Source organism: Papaver somniferum, unplaced genomic scaffold (assembly GCF_003573695.1).
Source record: "Papaver somniferum cultivar HN1 unplaced genomic scaffold, ASM357369v1 unplaced-scaffold_115, whole genome shotgun sequence".
NCBI lineage: Eukaryota > Viridiplantae > Streptophyta > Magnoliopsida > Ranunculales > Papaveraceae > Papaver > Papaver somniferum.
The window spans coordinates 68,905-96,668 of NW_020620492.1; the positions used below are offsets into that span (position 1 = coordinate 68,905).

Genomic DNA, 27,764 nt, shown 5'->3' on the forward strand with positions numbered 1-27,764 from the left:
GGCGTTCTTGATGTTTCCAAGCGTGAAGGAATCAAGGACGCTCGCTTTTCGATTGATGGCGGTGAACGTCTCCATCCGTTGATCTTTTGAAATATGTAAGAGTTCACATAAATTTTCCACCAGTGAGGCCGCTTCCTGGCCTACTGGTTTCTGATTAGTAGTGAAATTGTTGACTTGGAAGTGATCATTTGGGATGTTAGTCCCCAATCCTGGAGCTTCTGGGGTAAGTGAATCGTTCAACTATGCCGTTAAGTTGATGAGGAAGTCCAGTATGATGTCAATCGCATCTTTCATCAGACCCATGTTCTTGTTGTGGATCTCCTGAATCCGCGCCAAGTCAGTCTGCCTTGGTATTCCTTCGTCGATTGTGTTGTTGGGCGTTGCGTTGGGGGAGGGAACATCGTCCTTCACCTGAGTGAAACTTGAGGACACGGATTCATCCCTAAAACCGACCATCTTCCTGAGTTAGAGAAACGTATTCTGGAATTGGTATTGGAACCGAGAGATTGATCTCCCACTATGGTCACCAATTATTTGAGGGTGAAAACGATTTTTGCTGATTTAAGTAATTCCGGGTGTGTGGGTGAGAAACGAGTTTAAACCCTAAACAATGTACTGCAATGGAGTACTTTAGATTCGAGAGATCAATCTGTACAAATCCGGCCTAAACCAAGAAATGACCGTTCCAGACTTGCTTCGGTCACAAAGTGAAGGAAAAGTGTTGGTTTTGGGGAGGGAAGCGAAGAGAGTGTTGAGACCAGAATAGTTGATTCTGGAAGAGTAGTTGTTTCACGACTTGTATCAGAAAGTGGGAAGCTAACAGATGGAAAGCTAGCAAATATTTTCTGAGTGTTGTATCCTCCTGACCTGAACCTGTTGTTCGGTGGAAATAGGTAATGCCTATTTATACCAGTCGAAGTGAAACGTACTCTGGTCTCATTAAGAAATGTGAAACGAGTGAGTAAATGGGAGGAGGTGGTAACCAGTAACGCCTGGAATTGATGTTCCATAAAATAAATCGTTTCACCATTAGTCCCTGTATTTACTAACCGCCTCATCCTTATGACATTATCTTATAACAGTTGTAGTGTACGCCGCACGCTGTAAACTGCCAAACCAATACCTAATGAGCATCCCCCAGTTTGTGACATGTGTTGATGTCTCGAGCGTTTTCGTGGAAAACATGTAGCATGTTGTTGTTGTCTGGAAAGTTGAGCTTGGGAGACTTGCCGACTCAGTGGTGACCTTCGACGGCTAAGATTTTGTATCTTAAGAGGAAAGGTAGACGTTGATTATTGTAACCCTTCGTTTGGTAGCCAGTGGCATGAAAGCATGATCAGTATGGCTTTAATATGGTCTAGTTTAGGCGCGGCCAAAAGTTAGGGTTTTGGATTTGTTTAGGCACGACCAAACTAGGGCTAAAGGTTTCCATGCGTTAGCTGGTAACCTTGGACGGATAAGATCTGAATCTTAGATGAAAAGTGGTCGTTGAATGTTGCAGGCTTTCGTTTTGGTAGCCGCATAGGGAAGGTCGGCATGGTATGGCGCGACAAGGTGGCTGGCATGTCATTGGCACATGTGGCATGGCCGGCATGCCTTGGTGCGGTTTGGCGTGGAATTAGGGTTTTGGCGTTGGTCCAAAGGTTACCATGCATTGGCTGGTGACCTTGGACGGCTAAGATTGGCATCTAAGATGGAAGAGTGGTCGTTGATTGTTGCACACCTTTGTTTTAGCATCCGTGAAGGGGAAAGATAGCATGGCATGGCGCGGCAAGGTGGCCGGCATGCCTTGGCATGGTTTGGCATGGCCAAAATTAGGATTTTGGCGTTGGTCCAAAGGTTTCCATGCGTTGGTTGGCGACCTTTGACGGCTAAGATTTGCATCTAAGATGGAAGGGTGGTCGTTGATCATCGCACGCCTTCGTTTTGGTAGCCGCATAGGGAAGGCCGGCATGGTATGGCGCGGTAAGGTGGTTGGAATGCCTTGGCGTGGTTTGGCGTGGCCAAAACTAGGGTTTGGGGCCAAAGGTTACCATGCGTTGTTTTGCGACCTTGGACGGCTAAGATTTGCATCTAAGATATAAGGGTGGTCGTTGATCATCGCACGCCTTCATTTTGGTAGCCGCATAGGGAAGGCCGGCATGGTATGGCGCGGCAAGGTGGTTGGCATGCCATTGGCATATGTGGCATGGCATGCCTTGGCGAGGTTTGGCGTGGCCAAAACTAGGGTTTTGGGCCAAAGGTTACCATGCGTTGTTTGGCGACCTTGGACGGCTAAGATTTGCATCTAAGATAGAAGAGTGGACGTTGATCATCGCACGCCTTCATTTTGGTAGCCGCATAGGGAAGGCCGACATGGTATGGCGCGACAAGGTGGTTGGCATGCCATTGGCACATGTGGCATGGCATGCCTTAGCATGGCCAAAACTAGGGTTTTGGGCCAAAGGTTACCATGCGTTCTTTGGCGACCTTGGAAGGCTAAAATTTGCATCTAAGATGGAAGCGTGGTCGTTGATCATCGCACGCCTTCGTTTTGGTAGCCGCATAGGGAAGGCCGGCATGGTATGGCGCGGGAAGGTGGTTGGCATGCCATTGGCACATGTGGCATGGCATTCTTTGGCGCATAGGTGCGGCTGGCATGGCATGCCATTGGCACGAAGATATGGCTGACATGGTATGCCATTGGCACAGTGGTGCGGCTGGCATGCCTTGGCGCGGATACGTGGATGACATGGTATGTCATTGGCACAGTGGTGCGGCTGGCATGGTTGGATGCCTTGGCGCGGAGACATGGGTATCATGGTATGCCATTGGCACAGTGGTGCGGCTGGCATGCCTTGGCGCGGAGACGTGGCTGGCATGGTATTCCATTGGCAGAGTGGTGCGGCTGGCATGGTTGGCATGCCTTCGTGCGGAGACGTGGCTGGCATGGCATGCCATTGGCACAATGGTGCGGCTGGCATGGTTGGCATGTCTTGGCGCGGAGACGTGGATGGCATGGTTGGCATGCCTTGGCGCGGTAGCATGAGAATTAGGGTTTGACATAGATGATATCAGTCAGTGTTAAGGGTTCTGTCGTGGAACATAACCCATGTAAAAAAAGGTACCCCGGTAATTCTTACGTAGGCATGCTGATTGATTCAATAAATGCGCTGATGGTCATAGTGATGCCATGTCATATGTACAGTTTTACGATTTTGACCCAAAATTAAAAACCACCATTAACAATATGCTACGGTAAAACTAAAGAAGCTAGACAGGTAATCTTCGTTTTACTTGGGGATCCAAGGTGTAATTCCAACCACATCAAAGGTGCACCATCATCAAGCTGGTACAACAATGAATATCATCAAAGTGGTGCCAAGCCATTCCCACTAATTAATTCATTTAGTAGCTAGAGACTTAACAGAGGATGAGGAACTGAGAGGAGAGAGATACTGTACTATGGAGTACAAGATCGACTGAAGTGAGTGATGGAAATTTGGTGAAGATCATAAGCTTAGTACTGATAATGTAGGTAAGATTGACGGTGGAGATGGAGATGGATGGAATTACAGCTAAAAAGAGATTATGGGCCGAGAAGTTCAGTTACTGATTATTATCATTTGTTTCAAGTTAGTTCTTAGCTAAATATAAATATGCACGCACTAGCTTACTTTAGAAGCTGGCAAGTTGCTATATCAATTCTATTAAACAAGGAGCCTTTGAAATTGCACAACCAAAATTTAAATCTCGCAGAAGTGGGAAAGAAATTTGGGTTGGTCAAAATCAAAATCTATGTGGTGCTAAAATAAATAACTCGCGTGATCAGACTCGGGCACACATATATAAGTTTCAATTCAACTTCTCTTATTTCTCTGAAGTGAGTCAAGACCAACTGGCTAGTGATATATGAAATGCCATATTTGATCTTTCGAGATGGTGCTTGCCAAAAAAAAGAGAATTAATACATTCCCGGTAATTTATATGACGTTGTCATATTTTACACGATTACAACAAATAATTTGAATTAAGAGAACATTATACCCTCTTTGAAGGAAACTAGAGATTGATCACTATATTAGGATTAATTGCGTCGCTCTCGCAACTTACTGCAATATGCAAACCATACTGACAAGTTGAAGTAACTTACAAAAACCAGTCTCTTCAAGGCTTTTTTTTTTATTATTATTATTTATTTATTTGACTAAAATCAATAAACAAAAAAGGAGAAGAGAAACGCCAAAGCGCTACAAAGAGAAGACTAAATCCAACTCCTCGACTGTCGATATATAAATTTTTGTACCATATATTTATGGATTCACGTACTGAGATTCATTATGCATTGTATTTTCGTTTCTGAGTCTCCGTAGGAACTTTAACATTTGTTGCTAATACGATATTGGAGAAGCTTTATATAGTACCAAGGCACGTCGAGCTGCCACCATTCAAGCCCTAGCCGAGCAGAGTACTCAAAAGCGTGGTGGTTGTTGTGCCAACCTTCTCCAAATGCTAGAAATCCCACCATCCAGTTGTTCTTGGACAAATCTTTGGTGTTCCATGGCCTTTTCCCCCATGTATGGCAAACTGAATTCACCATAAACGTAATATGGTGCGCCGTTGCCATTCTCACATTGTAAGATGAAATTGAACAAAATTATCATTTCACCGGTTATATTTACAAAATTTTGCTGACTTTAGATTCTTGGTATTAATAAACATAAGGATATGCAGCGGTAGATTTCTTCTAATCCGGAAATAAACAGAACTACTATATATTCTCATGCCCACTACTCATGGCCCAAAACGGCTAGATCAACTTTTTGCCCACAATTTAAACCTTCATTTTAGGAGTGAAAATTTCTTGTAGAAAAAGATAAATCCCGCAGGAAAACAGTAGCATTATGTGCTTACCATTCCCCAAAGAAGGTGTGGTAAGCCTCCTACAACGTAGAACAGAACTGCAAGTCCAACAAGATGAAGTATGTGTGTTCTCGGAAGAAACCTGTAGTAGGCTTGCTTTTTCAAATCCATTACATTGTTTGATTTCCCACACTGCACATCATGGTTAGATAGTTAACAGCTACAACCGTACCCATACTCTTATCTAATACTCCCTCCGTTCAATTTTAGATGATGTTTTAGGATTATTTTTTTGTTCCACAATACTTGAAGGTTTTCATATTTTTTTCCACAAAACTTCCAATAACACCCTAACATTTTGTCTTGGAACTATAAATTTATTTTTAAATGCAATAATAGTAATTAATGTTTGATGACTTTTCTCAAAGGTATAGATGGAAAATATTCATATCTCTCTCAATTTCTTAATCTGCGTGAAAACTCCAAAAACATCTTCTAAAGTGGAACGTAGGGTGTATAAAATAAGAAGAAACTCAAATGCTCAATAATGATGGAGTAAAACCTTTTCCAGAAGATAGGTGTTATTAAAAACCCAAGTGATATGGCTGAACTAGAATCCCTCAATTGGACTATGTGGGTCTCGATCAGTATCCACAAACTGATGATGGTACCGATGAACACTTACCCAATGTAGTTGCAAGTTTCCTTACAACCACATTCCACTATAACTATAATCAATATTAGGTAATCATCATTAAACTCTTCATTGATTATCAAGACTTAAGTCGGTTTACAAGATGGATACAAGTATTACAACAATCTTACTTGCTCCTAGATTTACTTTTTGTCTCTCTATTTCTTTCATCTCTCGCATGTGTAATCTCCTCTCTGCGCTCATACTGATTCCTCACCATTTCTCTTCCATGTAACATCATCTTCTCTTGTCTTGGATCATCTTCCTCTCTTTCAAGATTATGATGTGTGCGATGAAGAAGCTCACGTGGATGTTCATATCGTTTAGTTCCTCGATCTTGAATTGTACGTCTTCTCTCATGTTGATCCTGCGAATTGTTATTTTCTTGCGAATTTTCTTCAATAACTTCCATTCAATGTCTTTGCCTATCATTTTCACGATTAGATTGACTTTGTTTTGATGAAATTCTGCTTCACCTTGATCTTGACCTTGTAGCACTTCTTGATCTCTGTTCATGTAACCTAATATTTTCTTCTCTCAGATCATCATTGTGACGAATCAAATTTGGACGCTCTTCATCATCTCTTCTTCGTTCTGCAATCAATCTTTGTCTAAGTTCTGCAATTGTCATATCTTCTTCATTTCCATCAATCCTTCATGGTATTCCAGTCCTTTGTGTTTCTTCTCTAGTAGAACTTGTTTGCGAAGTATGAATATTCACTCTATCATAATTAATATCATTATTCCGCTCTTGTTCGGGTTGAGGTTCATGTTGGAGTTCATTTTCTTGAGTTTCTTCTATTCTTTCCTCTTGGTGACCAAGATTTGTAATTTTTCTTCTTTCTGCGATTCTATTGCTCCTTCTAGCCGATGTTCTTTGCTCAACAGTAGATCCGATTCTCACCATCTTTAATTTCAAAGAATTAAAAGTTTTCTCCACAATTTTCAGATCTCACTTTTTCCAAGATTCAATGGACTTACTAACAGGATTTATCACCCAAAACTATTTCTGGTGCCAAAAATGTAGTTGCAATTTTCCTCACAACCACATTCCACTATAACTATAATCAATATTAGGTAATCATCATTAAACTCTTCATTGATTATCAAGAAGTCGGTTTACAAGATGGATACAAGTATTACAACAATCTTACTTGCTCCTAGATTTACTTTCTCTCTCCCTATTTCTTGTCTAATACTCACTAAAAGAACTCCCCCACAAGTAATAACCTCTCCTCTTTATATAAGATCTTATATAGTGGATGACAGCTAAGAGATCCTTTATTTTCGGAATCTCTATGTGATACACTCGCTCATGTACAATCACTCGTTCTCGCACATACCATACTTCGCACAGATCTTCACACTTTATTCATGACTTTGCTGACATCATCCATTACATCATCTCAACCTTGCTGCGTGCGATCTCCCTCGTTTAAGTTATATAGTCTTCACTTCACATACTTACTAACATGTGTGATATCTCACTCCTACAACCAAAATATCGGGTCTCCCTAATGAGCAAGTTCAACAACAACAATAAACAAAACAAAACTCGCATTAATAAACAGAACGAGATGCACACGTCAACACACTAAGGTAAAACTAACCTGTGCAGCATGAAGTCCAATATAAGCAAACAAGTATTCGAGTGATTTTGGGAGATTAAAACTTCTGTGACACAGATTTCTATGGTACTACTGATCCAGTCAGACAAAACAATACCAAGGCAGCCAAAAATGCATTCCAAGTGAAGTAGAAAGGAGCAAATAAGAGCCCAATATGTTCTACGATGACTGCCCCCAAGTTGAAGCAATCCCAGATAACACCTCTTTTTTCCGTCTGCAGCACACCATTAGGATTATAAGCACCACCTACTGCAACCATTTCAGATCCTTATCTTAGACTATTATCAAGTTTCTTGCATATATGTCATAGTTACTACTAAGTGTGTGTATATACACTAAATTAAAATCAAAGAATCTAGAACGACAATCACTAATATATTTTACAAAAAATGAATGTCGGTCCAACATTAAAGGGGCCGGCATCAAAGTAGTACTGGTGCCGAACCGTTCCAACTAACTACTTTAATGAGATATTTTGTAAAAAGGTCGGATGTTTAAGGTGTAATTAGGGTCTGGGTCGCAGAAGATGCAATTGATGCGTTAGGGTCGTAGACTAACCGGAGACCATTAAAAACCCGTTAGTGGACTTTTTATATGTTTCTAAACACCCGAACCATTAGTTGACTGATGCTTACTGTTTGAATATCGTCAAAACTTAACTCTCTTCCCCTATTTCATCTTCACCCATTACCGATGCTAATCGGTTTTCAGTTGCCGCATTTTTTACTTGATCTCAAACTCCCGAGAACTTTTATCTTTCCATTTTCTTGTAACTTCTTCCGATTAGTATCGTAGAAAGTCTTATTTTCTAGTTCTTACTTACCACCACCATCTCACACCCATCTGCTGCTGCTTTGATAAATTTCAGTGAAAGAAACCCTAACTTCACAATGATTATCGACAAACAAAACCCAAAGTTAATTTACAGCTAGCTACTGCATTTAGACTACAGTTTTGTAACAACCCAGTTAGCTTGTATCCTAATGTATCACCTTCTTTTTCCAGTTCTTCTAGATTTGATTGTGGTTGCCGGTTGGTGAGTGAAATTTCTGAATTAAAAGAAAAGGAACTAATTAAGAAGTTAATTGTTAGATTCACGTTGATAGAAAAAAAACAAGAGGTATTGGTTAATTAAAGAGATCCGAGAAGATAGATTCAGAGTTCTAGTACGCTCCTCGTTGGTTATACCCGTTTAAGTATTTAACTGTGCCGGGACATATGTCATTTCATTATTTTATAAGGACTATTAGGGTAAAAAATTAGATGATCAAAAGTTAGTCTACCACACTAAGGCATCAACCGCAACTTCTACGACCCAGACCCTAATTATACCCTAACCAACCGACCCTTTTACAAAATAACTCTACTTTAATATATAGAGAGAATGAGGAATTGAGAGGACAAAGATACGTAGCGCAGACACAGTATTACAGAGTGAAGGTAGTTAAGGAAAGTTTGTGAAGATGATGATTCATGAGTTTAGTGATAATGTTAGTTTCACGTACAGAAGTATTACAGCTTTTGGTATTCATGTAGGCACTTTTAAGCGTTGAATGACCTACGACACTGTCTTCTTTATTAATTAAGATCTTAACTATTCTTTCCAATGCATGTGGACATCTGATGAAGCAAGATCCTATATTGATTGTGATAATCATGAATGAAGAATTTAAGCAGCCGATGCAATATTGATACCCTGTTCCTCAGCTCAACTTTGACCTACCAAGATCCAACTTTTTCTGCCACCCCAACCCCGTTCAAGCCTTCTCCCTCAAATTTAAAGCCCATTTCCACAAAGCTAAGCGAAGCAAGATACTTTAGCCTTTAGGAGATATTTAGCGGCATTTTTTGGGGATGGCTTGAGTTATACTCATCTAGCTACAAAGCTAGAAATGACTAAGTTGCCATTTTTAAAAGAAAATAACTTACTACCCCTACAAAACCCAAAACTCTACTTTGAATTCACTAAATGACTTTGTTTTACTACACATACCTAGCTGATTGTAACTGTGCGTCCTCAATATTGAAAAACACCATCCACAATCAGCTAGGTTTATAGTTAAAAACTAGCTGATTTGACTTTTATTTTTCATGTAATAGTATAGTATGTTTAAACCACTTAATTGATTCAAAAAACATATAAAAAAATGGTAACTTGGTCATTCCTGGATTCTAGAAACTTCAATCTAGAACAAAATTTTACTCTGGCTATAATGAGTCTGTAGTATACTCTACAGTATATTCTTTCAAAAGAGGTTGGTGCCCAATTGGTCGCTCAGTTGCCAACTAAAAACTCTGTAAAATAAAATCTTGATACTCTGGAAGATAAAAAAGAAATAATGCATTTTAAGTATATTGAAATTAAAAAAAAAAAAGTTATTTGGTCTTTGGTACTTATATTTTGACCAACATTAATGTTTGGTCTAACTTTTGTACAACTTAGTGTTTGGTACTTAGAAATAACGTTGACCCGTGTTGACTCTGGTATATCTTGATTTCTGTCAAAAAATAATTAAAAAAACTATATAAAACATAATCAGTACACAAATTTACTATCATGACCTTTAGTTTATAACTATTTACATTATAATCATCCATTATCCTAATTCCCGTCCTCCCCTTCTCTGCAAATCTTTTCTATTCTTCTTCTCCGTCTTAGTCAAATTCGTTGCAACCTCCACGCAATCACTAACCAGTGCCTCCTCTATGTAGTCTAAATATCTTAATAGTTGATTGAATTGCTTTATTATAACTATCAAGTTTCCAGAATCAGGAATTTTATAAAATAAAACAAGATTCGAGAGTTTCTTTCTACTTTTTGTTTGAAGCTAGGGCTTGTAATGAAGTTCCAAAAGATCTTAATCGTTCACTAGTGAGTTGTTTACTCTGATTTTTATTATCTTATATATATATGATGAAGAGGAAGAGGAAGACAGATCTACCACATAGAGAAGGGACTGGATAATCATCTAGATTAAAGCCGATGGATCATAAACTTATCTCAGGGGTACATCTGTGAAATCGGTATTTTTATTTTATAAAGTCATTTAAAGCTGTATTTTCATTTTTCTAAAATCATTTAAAGTTTAGTCGTGACAGTCAAAACTAGTCAACGTTATTTCCAAGTACCAAATACTAAGTTGGACAAAAATTAGACCAAACTCTAATGTTGGACAAAATGCAAGTACCCAGAATCAAATAACCCAAAATAAAATAAAAATAACAACCACAAAATTTAGTAAACACTGAAATAAAAAAAATGAACCAACAAAATTTAGAGAATATGAACCAATGACGCAAAATATGAGAAACACTAATATGCTCAAACAAATCCTCATCTCAACACCAAAGAGCTACCGTTTGTTTGACAGATATAATAAGTACATCCACTCCTTTATGACGTGCTCGGAAGACCCTATTATTCTTTTCCTTCCATAACTGCCAAACCTCAGCATAATGAACCTAGTTCCAGACATCTTTATACATCTCCCATAAAGCACATTCTTATTCCAAAAACTAATTGAAATAAAACAGTGTAAGGAGCAGTCCAAGATATACGGAAAACTCTTATGAAACAAACCATGTGAAAGAAATTTGGGTTAGTCGGAATGAAAATCTAAATAGTAGATACTGCGATCATGATTCAAAACCTTCTGGAATCTGGGTGGTCACACACATTGAGAGTATCCAAATAGACACCATTGTTCCTAAGTAAGACACGCCTACATATTCAAGTGCCCAGTTGTTTTTGGTATTAAATAAACATGATTACAACCAGTAATTTAAATCAACAGAACATTACACACACACTTTGAAGGAAACTAGGTTTTAATCACTGTATTAATACTAATTGAATCTCACGCATACCTTATTGCAATAAGCAAACCTGCAAACCATCCTGGGGAGAAGTAGCACTCACTAAGTCCTGAAGTATCCATATATAGATTTTGTATTAATTATGGGTTTGTTGAGGAGTATTTTCTTTTCTGAGTCTCCGTAGGAACTTTAACATTTGTTGCTAATCCAAGATACTCGAGAAGCTTTATGAAGTACCAAGGAATGTCGAGCTGCCACCATTCAAGCCCTAACCGAGCAGAGTACTGAAAGGCGTGATGGTTGTTGTGCCAACCTTCTCCGAATGCTAAATATCCCACCATCCAGTTGTTCTTAGATAAGTCTTTGGTATTCCATGGTCTTTTCCCCCATGTATGGCAAACTGAATTCACCACGAATGTGCCATGGTGGCTGACTGCTAGTCTCACACTCTAAGACGAAAGAGGAAAAAATTATATCAATTCACTAGTTCTGTTTACAAAATTTACATGATTGCAAAAGTTAAAGTCTCAAAAGATCTTGATATGAATTAACAAATAAGTTAAAGTCTCAAAAGATTTTGATATGAATAAACAAATTAAGTTAGAAAAATAAATATTATAGCATAAATTAGAAATTTCCACACAAATGTGTGAGATCATGCGAAGGATAACATGTATGCAGCACTAATTTTGCAAAATGTGCTTACCATTCCCCAGATAAGGTGTGGTAAGCCTCCTGCAACGTACAACAAAAGTGCAAGTCCGAGAAGATGAAGTGCGTGTGTTCTCCGAAGAAACCTGTAGTAGACTTGCTTTTTTAGATCCATTACATTGTTTGATTTTCCGCACTGCAAAAGATGATTAGAAGATCACCCCATGAGATAATGTCTTATGATACCGTGAAAATAGAAATAACTATTGTTGTGTCAATCAAACTCGAACTCATACCAAATATGATATGATTGAATTCGTATACTCTTTTTGTTAAAATATCACATGCAACTCAAGTAAAGATGGAACAAACCTTTTCCCAAAGATAGTTGTGATGAAAAACCCAATTGATATGGCTGAACCAAAACCCCTCGATTGGACTATGTGGGTCTCGATCAGTATCTGTGAACTGATGGTGGTACCGATGAACGCTTACCCAAAACGTTGGGTCTCCCTGATGAACATATGACAATAGATAAAACACAAGATTCACACCAACACACAATGATAAGGGATAACTTAACCAACACAGTATTATAACACTAACCTGTACGGCATGAAGTCCAAAATAAGCAAACAAGTATTCAAGGTATTTTGGTAGTTTAAAACTACGGTGACTAAGGTTTCTATGGTAAGATAGACTTATCCCTATGGGTAAAGTTAGCACACCCAATATCAACGCAACCCAAAATGCATTCCAGGTAAAGTAGAAAGGAGCAAATAAGAGCCCGATATGTTCCACGATGAGTGACCCCAACTTCACACGATCCCAGAAATGAACTTTTCTATTCCAAAGAAACAGCTCTTTCTTAGTCTGTTTCAAGTGCAACACAGTACCATTTGGATTAAAAACACGATCTACTGCAACCATTTTAGATCCTTAAGACTATTATCAAGTTTCTTTCGTATATGTCATAGTGTTGCTACAACTGCGTGTATATATAGTACATTAAAATCAAAAAAGCTAGACAGATATTAATCCACTTTGGTGCCCCACCTTCAAACCGGTGCACTACGTACCGTCATCAAGGTGCATTGTACAAAAATGAATACCGTTAAAGTGATGCCATACGGCCCATACCATCCCATGCCAACCAATTAATATAACAGAGAGAATGAGGAAGTGATGAGAGGAGAGAGTGAGATACGTGCAGATTCTGTAATACAGAGGGAAGGAGTAATGGAAAGTTTGTGACTGCCACGTACGGACTCGTAGACCCTGTAGCACGTTTTAGCGTTGAATGACTTGCGATACTGTTTCCTTTATTACTAAATTGAAGATCTAAAAAAATATTTTTTCTAAGGCATGTGAACATCTTTATCATATCCTATCCTATCAAAGCTATGCATGTGAAAATATTGATTGTGATGATGATCAAGAAAAATTCAAATCCCAACCTAGCTAGCGATCGGTCGAGTAACTTTCAGGGATGAGTACTATAGCACTCGGGGGAAATTTTCAAGACAAGGAACCATTACACCAATCGAAGCAGCAGCAAATTCATGATATTCATGATCATCATCAGGAGTTAAGATCAGTAGGATCAGCTCGAGTACTATCAACCCACTGTCAACAAGAAGTTTCCAAACCACTTGGCTTTAAAACATATGATATCCTTATCCTATATATTGTGAACCTCAAAAAATCTGGGAGGAAAGATTATGGGATAGAGTATTTGTTAGCATTATTCATTCAAGTTCAAGTCGTGGAGTGGACTAGAACATCCGATAAATGTTTCATGGTAAAAAAGACACCAAAAAAATAAATAAAAAATAAGATTTTCACTACCCCAATACTATCACTACTTCAAGTGAACTAAAATTTGAAATAGCTGCTGGTGGGTTTGGGAATTGCTACTAGTCCCGCGATGGGCCAAATTTAGGCCTATATCCCGTAGGATTTGCTCTTAACTAAGTTATGGCAGTTGATAAAGAGTCATGTTAATTTTCTCATGGAACTGTCAAGGGTAGGGTTGCACATGGTTCGGTTTTCATCGGTTATTGGTAAAACCGGAACCAAAATCAAAGTACTCGGTTTTCCAATAATGAAAACCAATGAAACCATTTAGTTTATTTGGTTTCATTCGGTTTTAAACCAGTAGGTTTTGGTCTCAAACCAGTCGGTTTTGGTTAACCGCAACAAGTCACATAAAATTTCTTATTTTATGTCAGTTTCACCAAACTGACGGGCAAATTTTCCAGCACCTGTCAAATTTCATACTTAATTTCAAATACTTCAAAAATTCCAACTTTCAATACACATTAAACAGATTACTATATTGCATGGAGTTTAGTTTTTTCTTAATAACAACAAAATTTAAACATCATAAGTTCATACCTAGAGGTGTCATTCCTCTGGTTATGAACTTATGGGCCATTCCTCGTAGGATCAGCATCAAGTCTTGTGTCACAATGACGACATTTTACATACTTTGAAGGTGGCTCTTCCTTATCGAAGTGAGGCCATAATACATTTATGGTATCACGTTGCCTACCAAGAGGTGCTGGGTTTTCCATTGAAAATTGTAAGACTACGTGCACATACAAAAAAACACTGCACATAATCAAAACGCAACCAAGTTTGCACTGCATAATAGACACATGATATATTGACAAACTTATCTCAAGGCCCTATATATGTTATGAATTGGAGTTAGAAATGCTTGTAGTTTGGTTTGCATATACACAGATACTTTAGAATACTAGTTCCAATCATATCAAACCATATGAGCACCAAGAGCTAAAACCAAAGCTACTGATTATACCTACTCAAGCTTTTATAACCTAACAAAAACAACATGTTGAGTGAGGAGGATATTATTACCTTGTAATTATCCAAATCAATCCTCAGAAAAGCAGCTTTGAATATCTCAAAAGATTGTGCAACCTCTGTAAGTTTTGGACCCAGTTAATAGTGATAAAAAATTCAAATCAAACATGAAATTGAGAACATAGTTATCGAAAATAACCCCCAAATATGCAGTTCACTATATCAATTGATTCAATTCTAAATCAACATGATGAACCCTAACTTCCAAAAAGCCCCAAGTATTTTTGATTTCATAAAACCTAGTTTTAATTTCGTATCATTCTAATACGTAACATAATAATCAAAGAAGAATAAATAGAGAATATCATATAAATTACCTATTCAGTTATTTCTTTTACTGGAGTGGTGGTGATGGTTCATGATTCGGCTGTTCTGTTGTGGATCTGTAGTGGTGAATATCTTTTACTAGTGCTGTGATTGGCTAAATCGAAGAACAAGAAGAAGAAGGCGATGAAGAAGAAGAAGCGAAGAAGGAGAAGAAGGAAAGGTGGTGATTAAGTGGTGCGTTGAGAGAGATGCAGCTAATATCTTCACTGAGAATCGAGAAAGGAGGAGTAGCCGAGAGAAAATAGAATGGGAAAGAAAGATGAGAAGATAAACAGGTAAACTAATAACCTAAAACGGATGGGTATGATTACTAGTTGTATAAAAATGGACGGCTGTGATTAGTGATATATGTATATTCGGTTTTTCCGGTTCGGTTTTGGGTGAAAACCAAAACTGAAACCATAACAATCGGTTTTACAAAACTGACAACCGTGTCTACACTCTCTTCTTATGATTTCAGTTCGGTTCGATTTAAATTCTTCGATTTCGGTTCGGTTCCATGATTCCAGTTCGATTTTGTGCAGCTCTAGCCAAGGGACTGTCCATGATATTACATTTCAAATGTTACTGACTCGTCAGATTTGTATACCATAAATTTTTTGTCTTTATCAAAAATAAGGCCCAATCATAAGAACATTGTGAGATAGTGCAATTTTCAAAATTTTAGGTTCTTCTCCGAAAAGGCTTACGTGCTATTTGGAGCATTTTATTTTTAACAACATCATAACCAATGATTTTATAACTTGAACGACATCTAATCAATCTAATTAACAACATATAATTAATTTAATTATTTATCAAGTATTTCTAAGTATCGTCGCAGCTAACTACATGTAAAATGGTAAGTTGTCATGAGGAGCATGTAGTCGGAATTATGACGAAGGGAAGCAAATCCTTGCTGCCTGAGAGTAAGTAAACACAGATGGGCTTGGAGGCTCATTTTCATTCAGATTTCGGGCATGGGAGCTAGTTGCACACCAATGCTCTCAATTAGCTCCGCTTCGTGTTCTGATGCTGCTAATGCTAGATAGTCTGATTCTTAAGTAGGAGGCCAGCGGATCGAGTCTCCACTCAATAGTTTGGAAATCTCATGAAATATTCCTATTAAATTCTTAATGTATCTTTTTTCCTATTAAAAAACAGATAAAAAATGATTGAGCACGGCGCGAGTAAAGTTTTATGTTGTTGCTGCTGGTTATAGCGTGACTCGTACTTTTACCTTGATGGTGATTTACGGTTTACATTTTGACAAATTGGATTTAAGGAAAATTACGCTTTTGCAGTGAACTTTTTTTTTGCTAAACTAAATTTATTAAGAAAATAAAATTTTCTCTCCTCCTTGGCGATTTCTCTGGCGAATGAAAGCCAGTTTTATTCACTGGAATCACCATGGTTTCATCACCATTATCATTCATTTTTGTTTTCCATTATCTTTCATTTGTGTTGCAGAGACATTTCACAACAGTCACTTGTATGCCCCATCAGTGCAGACTCTCGAGGTCTCTGAAGGACTGCCTTGACAAGGTTCTCGTCAATCCACTTAGTCTGTCTTCTTGGATTAGCTCATTCTTCCTCCCATTTGTACCTTTATCGGTTTGGAAAGAGACCAATGGTTGTTTCGATTTGGTAAACAAATCGTTGCAATTGCTTAGTCGAAAGATGATTAAAAAAGCAGATAAGAAGAAACATGAAGTAGCTAATATGACTTCTTTCTTGAAGAAAATAAGTTGTGGCCCTTTTGCGGTTGCAGTCCGTGTACTATATTCAAACGGGGATGCTCCCTGTAATGCTACCTACTCTGAGCTGCTAGAAAAACACCCAGTTGCACCTCCTCCTGTTGTTCCTTGTGATACTGCCAAGGGTGATCCTGTTACTGTGGATTCTCGGGTTGTTCTTGGATCTATCAAGAGCTTCCCAAAAGGCACATTGTGCGGTCGAGATGGTTTACGTGCATAACATTTAGTCGACGTGTTGGGTGGGACAGCTATAGAAGTTGGGGATGATTTACTATCTTCCATTACAGGGGTTGTTAATCTTTGGTTGGCGGGAAAATGCCCTGAGGTTTTAGGAGAGTTTATCGCTAGTGCGCCCCTAACACCGTTACTTAAACCTGGTGGCGGACACAGGCATATTGCAGTCGGTATTGTTTGGCGCAGATTGGTCTCTAAGGTGGCTGCTTTCTCCATCGGCAAAGACATGACATCTTATTTAGGTGACTACCAATTTGGTGTGCCAGCTGAGGGAGAAAGTACTTTACATTTCATAAATGGCCTAGTGGAGTTGAAAGGTCACTCGGACAAGATGTCAACGATGCTCATTGACTTCTCTAATGCAATATATTTTAGGTATTTATCGTTGGATAAAATTTTGTTACATGTAGCCTGATAAACTATATTACGACCAATATATTTTGTTCTCTTCCCTCGGAGTCCAGCAAGGTGATCCCCTCAGTCCCTTGTTGTCTGATTTGCCTCTTCATCCACTGATGAAGTCTATTGCTTCCCATTGCAAGCTAGATTTTCACGCTTGGTATCTTGATGATGGTACAATTATCGGTGATGCACTTGAGGTGGCCAAGGCAGAAAACAGAAGCCTTTTGGTCTTCTATTGATCTCAAAAGCATTACGGAAGATGTATTCCCTCATGATATTGGTAGACCAACTAATGGTGTTAAAATTTTGGGAGGACCAATGAGTTTATATTTGGAATTTATTAGTGATATGATGTTGAGTAGGGTGAACAAGACCGTTTAACTAATCTCTGCCATCAAAAAACTCAAGGATCCTCAAAGTGAGATGCTAGTACTTCGCAATTTTTCCGGTGTTTCCAGATTATATTTTGCAATGCGAACTACCAATCCTGCATCCCTACCACTAGTGAAAAATGGGGTTTCTATGACCCACATTCGAGACCCTGAATAACAGTAGTCGGTACGCTGACCACATATAGCGGTCTCTGATATGGTGAAAACATGGAAAAATTCCGAGAGCTTAATAAGCGTTCTCTGAATTGGAAACATTATTTACCGTTTTTTACTCATAAAAGTATCGGTTCAATGACCCTCGACGTGTGATGTAGATCTGATGATCGATCCTGGGCCCCACACTTTCTATGGTCACGATCTGCTAGACTGAAAAGAACGGCTAGATTATAACAATCTTATCTTCGTTTTTATCGATGTATCTGTATCCATCGATATCTCTTTATCTTCCATTATCTTTATTTTCTCACACTACTTCACTAGCTTACAGCGGAACTCATCTCTATCCATCTTTCTCTTGTATTTTTTTTCCTTGTAAGTTTATCCATTTGCTCTCGATCGACCTCCATCACCTTCTTCAAAGAATCAATTTCATCGATTTCTTGTTCTCGATCCAGATCCGGAAGTTGAAATAAAAGTCAATACCCTCAAGTTAATAATCGATTTCATCAGTAGTCTTTGTTGTCCATGATGAAATACTTCTTGAGATTCATTGAGGTAATTATATATGGCTCAATCTCTTCATCATCTTCAATTTTAGAATTTAATTTTTAATGTTAGGTTTAGGGTGAATTTTCAAGCTCTAGATTTTCCTGGTAATAGTTTCGATTGAATAGCTATTTTTCTTGTGTAGGGTTGCGGTTTACTTCAACTGGTTCTTAATGATGGTGTGGTGGTGGTGATGAAGCAGAAGTTGGTCAGTTACACTGATTATCAATTCTGCTTTGTTTTTTGTTCTTCAAGTTGGGGTACAGGGGATTTTCTGATATCATGAGTTTATGTAGTTTCAGTTTGGGTGGCAGTTGAGTTTATGTTTATGTTGAAATTTTCATTATTACTAGAATTATGTTAATTGGTTTTGTTTCTGGAATGGAATACAACAAAGGTAAGGAAAAAACAAGAAGAAGAAGAAGAAGAAGAAAGAGAGGTAGCTAAACAAGATAAGAAGAAAAATCCTAGAGATAGAGCTCACAAGAGGATGCAATTCGACAGATGTCTCGTTAATGCCGGTAACATTTCTTCTCATACCTTATTCAATCATATAGATATTTGTTTTTTTATCTTGGTATAAGAATATGTGATATCTTCTGTGTATATACTGCTAGTTCTAAGTGATTTTTCAAAATGATTTTTTGATAGAATCATAGGATGGTTATTTAAACAGTTGTGAATTTTTAGATTATTGTTTGTTAGTTTTTGAAGATGGTTAATGTAGATGAACTTACCGCCTATGAATTAAGTTGTTTGAGAACATGTATAATGTGTTAGTTCGTTTTGGATCATGTGTTGGCTCGTTTTAATTAAAATTTTGAAATCTTCTTGTTGCCTGAATATCATATTACAAACCGTCATATATGAATATAACCATCTAATGAATTTCCACCTGTGAATTTTGTAGTCATGGCTTCTCTTTCTATATATATTTAACTATATTTTTTAACTATTATATTTAACTATAATGAATTATTTTTGTAAAAGTGTATTGGGTGTCTACTATATTGCATAATTTTAATAGTTCCTAACATGTCCTACAGACTGGGTACAGTATAAATAACATGGTTGTTCTGTCATACATGACTATCCGATCTATAGATTATATAGGTAGTTTTGATTTTTGCATGTCCCATCTTGTTATAGTAGTCTTAATAATAATATCTTGATGTTTCTAGTGTAATGATGGATTGTTACATGAGGCTTATAGCGTTGATTTTTATTTGTATTACCTTCTTATATATGAATTTTCGAAATCTTCGTTTCCCATGTGCACCCTATAGTTATAAGAGTGTTCTTAAGTATTGGAGAGTACGAGGTGACGATCTATAGGATCAACCACTGAAACAATTATGACCTATATCATCTAGATTTTTGGATAGTTATGGTACTTTTCAGGAGCCATGTGTTCATATTTTTTATTTTTAATTACTTTGTGCTTGTGTTTACTTCAGTATGGTTCTAACAACCTAAGTTTTTTCTCTTTTCCTACAACAAAATTTATGGAGAGACTTGAAGTGAACAAGGAAAAATTCCCACCACATGTTATGCAAGTCATTGAAGAAGAATTTTCAAAGCTCCAGCTGTTATACAATGAAAAATTACCACCACTTATTAACTAAACTAAAAGGAAACTTCAGTTCCATAATTGTAAGGTTTTTGATTCTATAACAATATAAGTTGTATAGTTTTTATGAAGCTGTTTTAAATAGCACCTAATGTGATTTATTGTTCTCTATCTTCTAATTCTTTCTTATGATTGAAGAATTACATCAACGTCTCAGGAAAGCATTTCCGAAGCATTTTTCCAGAGACTAGTCAGTTGTAACAAAAACATCAAAATATGAGATCCTTTGGAAGAAGGTCGCATCCTGTAGTTTTTTGTTTAAATAAATTTTATTCTACAGTTATTTCCTCAGGTGTAGCTGATTCTCCTTTTATTTTGTAGCAGCAACGTTCGACATGGAGGAGGGGGAAATAGAATGGATCACCACCAGGCTCATATTGTAATTGGGTGAATTTTTGCATGAAGGAATTGCAAGGTTGTGGAGGGGTACAAATGCGGGCCTAGCGCTAGCTGTACCAACAGTAAGTTTGGTTTTCTTTCTTCATGGCTAAGTATCTTGTAAATTTCATCGTGGATTATATATTAATTGCATTTTCAAACTGTGTTTCCATATGCTTACCCATGTACGATATCATTCGCAAATGTATGAAAGATCTTACCCTCAAGAATGCTCCTTACTTGACAACTTATGTACCCTTAGTTTCAGGCTTGTAAGTTGTTAGACCTTTTCTTTAACTTATTGCCTCTTTGAATGTCGTGTTTGTGTCTATTAAGCTCAGTATTTCTAAAGTCTATTCCCATGTTGATAACCATCAAGAGTTTAAATATGTGAAAAAGTCTTCTCAATTGTTCTTTGACTATGTTATAGGCAGATTAGATTACTAAAACAGTTATGTGAGTGATAATTTATGATATGAAAAAGAATATGAAGAGTATGATAATACTTTTTTATATTTTTATTGAAGAGGTCTTATTTGTGGATCCATAATGCTCTTTATGCATCACTAATGAAGTTTTTGTGCTTAGGGCCTGCAGTGATGTACTGAGATTCTTCATGAAAAGTCGTAACAAGGGTTGCGAGGTTGTTTCCTTAACTGATGAGTAAGCTGTCATGTGCTTCTGTGAGAGTAAGTTGTTCATCTTTGCAGCTTGTATTGTTCATGACTGTTACCTATCCTTAAAAGATTCTTAATTGTTGTGTTTTGATATGTAGGTTCTCTTGATATTCTGGTTACTTTGGAGATTACACCATAGTGAGAGGCATGGTAGTCTCAAGACATTTTTTATATGTTTCTTTTGGTTTGGCATCAGCTCTGCAGCTTTAACATTTCGATTCCTGCCTGTCACACGTTGTCGGAACATCGTCTATTAGTTTAGCATGTCGTTAGAACTTACTAGTTAGCTTGGACATGTATTGTTCTGAACTAAGAATTTCATCATTTTGTGTAATTTTAAACCCAATGAATGAATAAATGAAAGTTGAATTCTTAATTGGAGTTTAAATTTGAGTTAAATTTGAATTTCAGTTCGGGTTCCATTTGACTTGACTTTGACTTGACTTACTTTAATTTGATGACCATTTGTTCAAGTACTTGAGACTCTTTGCCACTGGAAATGGCGCGGCCTCTGGGACATTGTAGCAGAGATTAGCTACCTTGCATATCAAAGGTGGTGGCCTTGGTATTTATACCATGGCAGACACTCGCACCTACTGTTATCTTGCTTCTCAGATCCAGACTGCTTAGGTGCAAAAGGTGATACTCGATAACTTATTCTCAATAGACAAAGGTTCTTCTTATCAAGTGTCTCTTCATAACTTTATCCATGTATGTGGACTACCTTCTACCTATTGCGTCAATGGTACTTCCCCCCTTCCATGCATTCCCTGGAAGTTACTTATTTTAATGCACTTAAGAAATAAATCCCAAACCAATTTTCAATGTCTCCAAGTGATTTCATTCTGTGGCAGTGTAACCGTTTCAAGTACGCACATGATTATTTATGAGTCTTACCAATTAGTGGACTTAATCAATGACTCGGGACAAGAAAGTTCAGAGATATACTGTGTTAAAGGCTTGGCATCCCATTGTTTGTCGAGAATGGTTTGTGCTCAAGATGCAACAGATCTATGGATATCTTTGGGGATCACGCGCTTCTTGTGCTAAGGATGTTGTAAGTTTCGACATGACCTTGTACGTGATGTAATCGCTGACATTTGTTACAAAACTGGTGTGCCTGCGCCTAAGGAAGTTGCTCTTGGGTTTATCTCTGATAATGACATAGATTTACGACCTGTTGATATCCTTTTTCTTAACTGTGAGAATGGATCAGGATGTTTGTACGGATGTTACAGGTGTCTCGCCTTTCACTGGTGAAGGTACTCGTTCCTTCATCCCAATAAAAGCCATTTTGTGCGTTGTTTCGCGTAAACGCACTAAATACTTGGAAAAATGTGTTTCACATAGCTATGGTTTGGGTGTTCTACTTTATGAGAGCTTGGTGAAAATATTTTATGCTCTTTTAAGCGTCTGAAGAATTGTCTAGTAGAAGAACAATAAAAAAAAAAAAGAGTAAAATTATATCAACAAGTTCACATAAAGCGTTTCATTCATAAATATTTTTTCGGAAGCTTTTAAATAGACTTCCTATTTTGGTTTATAGCGCGTTTGGATACAAAAAGTTAACTTTTTAACTTCTGAAAGTCGCTTTGAAATTTGACAGCCAAACTGACTTATAATTTTTCGCTACTTCTGATGTGCTATCCATACAAGTAATATATTATTATTTTTCTTATTAGAACCATGTAGAACAAGTTGAAACCATCAGACGAGAGATAAGTTACCACCATGTACTCTAATAGCAACGCTGGTGAAAATGTTGGATGATCAGTATATTCATTATCATCGGTATACAAGGTAAGCATACAAGTTTATCATCGGAGGAGTCCGTTTTCGGCGACTGAAGGCGATTTTCAGGACATTGGTTTTCATTTGATCAAACCATCTCCTTCAAATCTCTTCTTTTTTCGTTCGAGTCCTCATCTTTTAATGTGCGAGTAAGAGACTTTCTATTTCGTGGGTTAAGTGTGGTTGCTCAAAAAGGGGTTGGAACGCAGCTTGTTACTCGGCTCCCGACTAGTTTCTTGTCTGATGAGAATTCTTTCAAATAATGTATTTTTATACTAAACTGGAATGTTGCAATAGTTTCTTGTCTGATGAGACTTCACTAATCTAGATTTTTTTTTCTTTTTTTCATTCGTATTCCTGTATTATTTTTTTTTTATTTTATCTTCTTCTGTTATTCCTAAAATAGAATTTCTTTGATTTCTCTGAAATCCATGGGTCGCACCTTACATCCTATTCTAGATCATGACAGGAATCTTTCGGTGAGAAATCTCTAAAACGACGAGGACCTCTATGCCGGAGGCTAACTAGGAGTTCCAAATCACCCCTTCCAATAAGAAGTTTCAAGTTAACAAAACCTAAAACCAAACCAAAGAGACAAAAACTAGGCCTACAAATTGAAATCTTACGGCAGAAATAGTCCAGTGGGGGAACTATGGGTGGACTAGATCCGGCTCTGGTCCTTCGTCCCCCCTCCAAAAAAAAGTAATCCTAAAATAGGGCTGGCAACGGATAACCGATATCCGATATCCATTTCCGAAATCCGACATCCTATAGGATTTTATCCGACATATCGGATATCGGATATCGGAATCGGATATTTTATCGGATATTTTCTCTTAACGATAACGATATTGGAATAGGCCTTTCCGTTAGGTTAATATCCGATATCCGATAGTCTACTGAATGTCCGTTAGGGAAATGCAGGTAAGAACTTATCCGTTAGGGAAATGCAGGTTAGTTGGAGTTGCGACTGTCCAACCTATTGATGATATTTTCATGAATACGTTTCTCGGTCTTCCTACTGAATGTCTTGCCGATATGAATGCTACCATCGCCACTTCGAGTTCTTAGTTGCAAGTTGAAAGCCTCAAGCTTCATTACTTTAGACTGTAAACATCTTCTTACACAATGGAGCCTAGCATTTTGTTGGACACACTGGAATTCGTAAATGGAATTAATGGAGACTGTATATCCATTGTAGTCCAAAAATGTATGCTAAATATAGTTGCATAGATTTCTTCTTATACTTCTTGGAACTGTTCAACTTCATTCTCAAAGATAAGAAAATTTCCTCACGTCAAGTGGATGGGAACGACCACCATGACATAGTGTCATACTCGTAGGTTCCTTATTGTGTTTTCTAACAATCATAAAAGATAATCCCCATATTGTTTCATTGTATGTTTTTCTTAAGATGCGTTATCGGATTTTAACGGATAAATATCCGTTATCCGATAGATTAACGTTAACGATATCGGTTTGCATTTTTGATATCCGCCGGATGTTAACGGATATCGGATATCCGATAATTCTTAACCTTAACCTTATCGGATTGTCCAATATCCGACGGATATTTATATGTTGACAGCCCTATCCTAAAATATGAAATTAGGCCTCCACTGTTAGCATAATTTACCTTTGGTCCACATAATATTTAAAATTTAGTTTACTTTATTCTTGTTTAGCCCAATGTAAAATTCAAAATTTGTAATTAGGCCACCATTTTCTATATATCTTACCTTTAGTTCCTAATAATATTAGATTTTAGTTTACTTTATTCTTTGTATTTACAAAATGACCCCACCTAATTTCCAGTACCGAGTGGTCCATGCATGGTTCATGGTTCTCTTGTTCCCTCCCACAGTGGAATTCGAGGTTGGAACCTTGTAATAGTCACCATTCCATGCTATCAACAAAAAAAAAGAAAAATCGACCATGCAAAATAAATTTACACCCAAACAAAAAAAAAAAGTCTTCTCCCTGAAATACTGCTGAACCATTTGAGACGTCAATGTTGCCAAAAAAAAAAGAAAAAAAAAACCAAACATGTATACGACATTCCAGTCATGATTGATTTTGTTATTTTTGTCACAGGAGAGGGCAAAAGGACATTTGAAAAGTTCATGTAATGGTGAGCTTGTTCAGTGGGTGGCACTGTGGACAACCATCTCCTACTCGTTCTTTTCTTTTTAGTATGTTACCTGACCAGAAGCTTGTAGATTACGCAACTTGGCCAGAATTTTTTAGTATGTTACCTGACCAGAATTTTTTCTTGGCATTATAATAACAAGAACAATGTTCGTACAGATCTGTCCTTCCTCAAGTAATTAGATTACGCAACTTGGCCAGCAAAACTTGACAATGAAACTGTTAGATTAATCCTCATAAACTTGCCGGACAATCCAATAATTTTTAAAATTCTTAAATACTCTGCAACTTTTTGTTACTAAAATGATCCAACTGCACAAGCAGCATAAGTAACCGATAGGCGTAGGACTATTATTTTTCAAAAGGCCAAGTGACCTTAAGGGTAGGCTAAGTCATTTTCCAAACAACAACAAAGGGCAAAATGGTAATTCAATATAGCAAATAACCATCATCTACGTCTCCCCCAGGAAGCGCTTGTACCGTATAATCAATGTTTGAAGTGCGTGGGCTTCCAACTCAAAACCAATTGGCAATGAGTGGAGTGGCTCTACACCTTATATATTAAGATCTAGGCTAAGGAGTTAGCAATGTGAGACTATCTTATAGTTTCTCCAACATGCTCCCCCTCCACGTGTAGGCGGAGACTAAGCCACTACAACGTGGACCTCTGTACGGGTGGACGGGCAGCCCTTTGGGTCTACTTCTCATTCCACTCTCATACGGGCCTAGCTCTGATACCATGATAGAAGTGTGTGGGCTTCCAACTCAAAACCAGTTGGCAACGAGTGGAGTGGCTCACCACCTTATATATTAAGATCTAGGCTAAGGAGTTAGCTATGTGGGACTATCTTATAGTTTCTCCAACATGCTCCCCCTCCACGTGTAGGGCGGAGGAGATTAAGCCACTACAACGTGGACCTTTGTACGGGTGGATGGGCATCCCTTTGGGTCTACTCACTAGTGGAAAATGAGGTTTCTAAGACCCACATCCGAGACCCTCAATGACGGTAGTTGGACCCTTGACCAAACATAGCGGTCTCTGATATGATAAAAAAATGGAAAAATTCTGAGGTGACTAATAGCGGTCTCTGAATAATTACTATTTTGCCCTAAATCTGCCGTCGATCCCGCGACCCATGAAAACCGATTCACATATGATAATATTTTATTACTTGATCGAGGATATCAATACCTCTTTCTCTCTCTCCCATTTCTCATCTCACTTTCTCTTTCTACTGCTGCTCTCTCGGTCTCCTCCTCATGCGCCTCTCTAATCCATCTTCTTTATCCTCACCACCAAATCGAAACTGAAAAAAAAAACCATAAGAAATCAATTAATCATTGCTCTTAAACCCAACCCGTTTCACCATCTTCTTCATCTCTTACAAAAAAATCATCGAATTCTCCAATAAAACCTGGAACCACAGAAGTAAGCAAATAGGAAGAAAACAATTGTTCTTGAACCATCTTCTTCTTTTCATCTTTGTGTTAAGGTTGTAACTAACCGATCTACTTTTCTTTTGTTCGGAGGGTTTCGTTTTGTACAACTTTTATTCAGATTTGAAATGCAATTAGGGTTTCTATTTGAGAGTACTATTAGGGTATCTGTAAATTGTGTTTCTAGAACAATCATGTCTATTTTCTTTAGCAATCGCTCTCTTTCTTTTTCTAATTGTTGTTTTTGATTTCAATTTTTAGTTATAAAGATGGAAGAATAATCCTGTTAAAAACGGGTGAGTTTTGTTGTTGAATCAACATATTTGGTAATGTTACTTTGTTCATTTTATGATTATTTCTATCTTGTTACTTGTAATTTTGATTTAAATGGTTTGATTTTGATTTATTTTGGGGGTTTTCATGAAATTGAAATTTAACTTATTTTGGTTTTTGTAGGAAAGTACAAGTCTCCTGAAAAAATTATGCACCAGCTCACTATGATGTGATAAATAAAAGGGTTCACATAGCCTGCAACTTTACTGACTATGTTGAAGAGATCTGAGGTTTGGTTTTTATCTTTTTTTCTTCTTTAATTTTAGGGGTTTTCTTGAATTGATGGTGATTGTGCATTAAGTTGTTTGTTATTATTGTGATGGTGCTCGTCCAAACGAATTTGTACTATGTTTGTCTGATGAATTAACTCTTCTTTGAAGTTCGGTTTTGTAAGTGATAAGTGATAAGGTTCTCAAAAGTGCAGCTGTAAGGACTAATAATTGAAGTACTTAGTTTGGGTTTGCATATATCTGATATAGTGATACAGAAGTGCTGAGAACCATGCTTCACCTCTCAATTCTGTCACCATTGTTTTTATTATGAATCTGTGTATTTTGGAATCTAATAACTGGTTGTGATTTTGTTGCAGGTAAGGTTCTCATGGATCTTTTGTTCGTGCTGGAAAAGTGAGGAGAAACTCCAAAGGAAACTATATAAGATATGGATATTGTTGTTATCTCTGGTGGCTACACCTTGGTAAGATGTTTTCACATTCAGTTTTTTTTATCCTTTTTACTGTGGACTTTAAACTGTCTGATTGATATTGCTTAGTGGTGAATATAACCAAGAGTCGATTCTTTCGCTTTTTTCTGGTTGCATCACAACGAAATGATATTTGAATTTTTGTATCATCTTCGCACATTTAAAATATTTACTTACTGCGTGTTGTTCAAATTTATCAGGGAAGGTGCCACAAAGGACCCTCTGGATTTGAGGGGCCCTGGAAAACCAACCCCCTGGTATTCGATAACTGATGAGTGCCAAATATTGTATATATTTATCCCTTTTTGTTGGCATTTAACTCATATGTTGTGCATTAATTCTACATTTTATC

General features: G+C 37.5%; 1 protein-coding gene and 1 pseudogene across 1 annotated transcript; both read right to left on the reverse strand.

The window, feature by feature from the left end:
* Positions 1-4,317: 4,317 nt before the first annotated feature.
* LOC113329048 lies at positions 4,318-7,423 on the reverse strand (annotated as a pseudogene).
* A 3,384-nt stretch (positions 7,424-10,807) lies between these two features.
* Positions 10,808-16,329, reverse strand: LOC113329050 (acyl-CoA C20 Delta5-desaturase-like). Its single transcript, XM_026576021.1, has 5 exons — positions 16,317-16,329; positions 14,515-14,579; positions 12,004-12,144; positions 11,687-11,827; positions 10,808-11,429 (listed from the first exon to the last, which is right to left on the reverse strand). Exons 1-5 carry the CDS (start codon positions 16,327-16,329, stop codon positions 11,121-11,123), a joined length of 669 nt encoding a protein of 222 aa, XP_026431806.1. The 3' UTR covers positions 10,808-11,120.
* Positions 16,330-27,764: the final 11,435 nt, after the last annotated feature.

Coding starts and splice junctions, on each gene's coding strand:
- LOC113329050 (XM_026576021.1), bottom strand. Junction 12,145..14,514: donor TTGATTTGGATAATTACAAG/GTAATAATATCC, acceptor TATGTTCATCAG/GGAGACCCAACGTTTTGGGT. Junction 11,828..12,003: donor ACAACTATCTTTGGGAAAAG/GTTTGTTCCATC, acceptor CATCTTTTGCAG/TGCGGAAAATCAAACAATGT.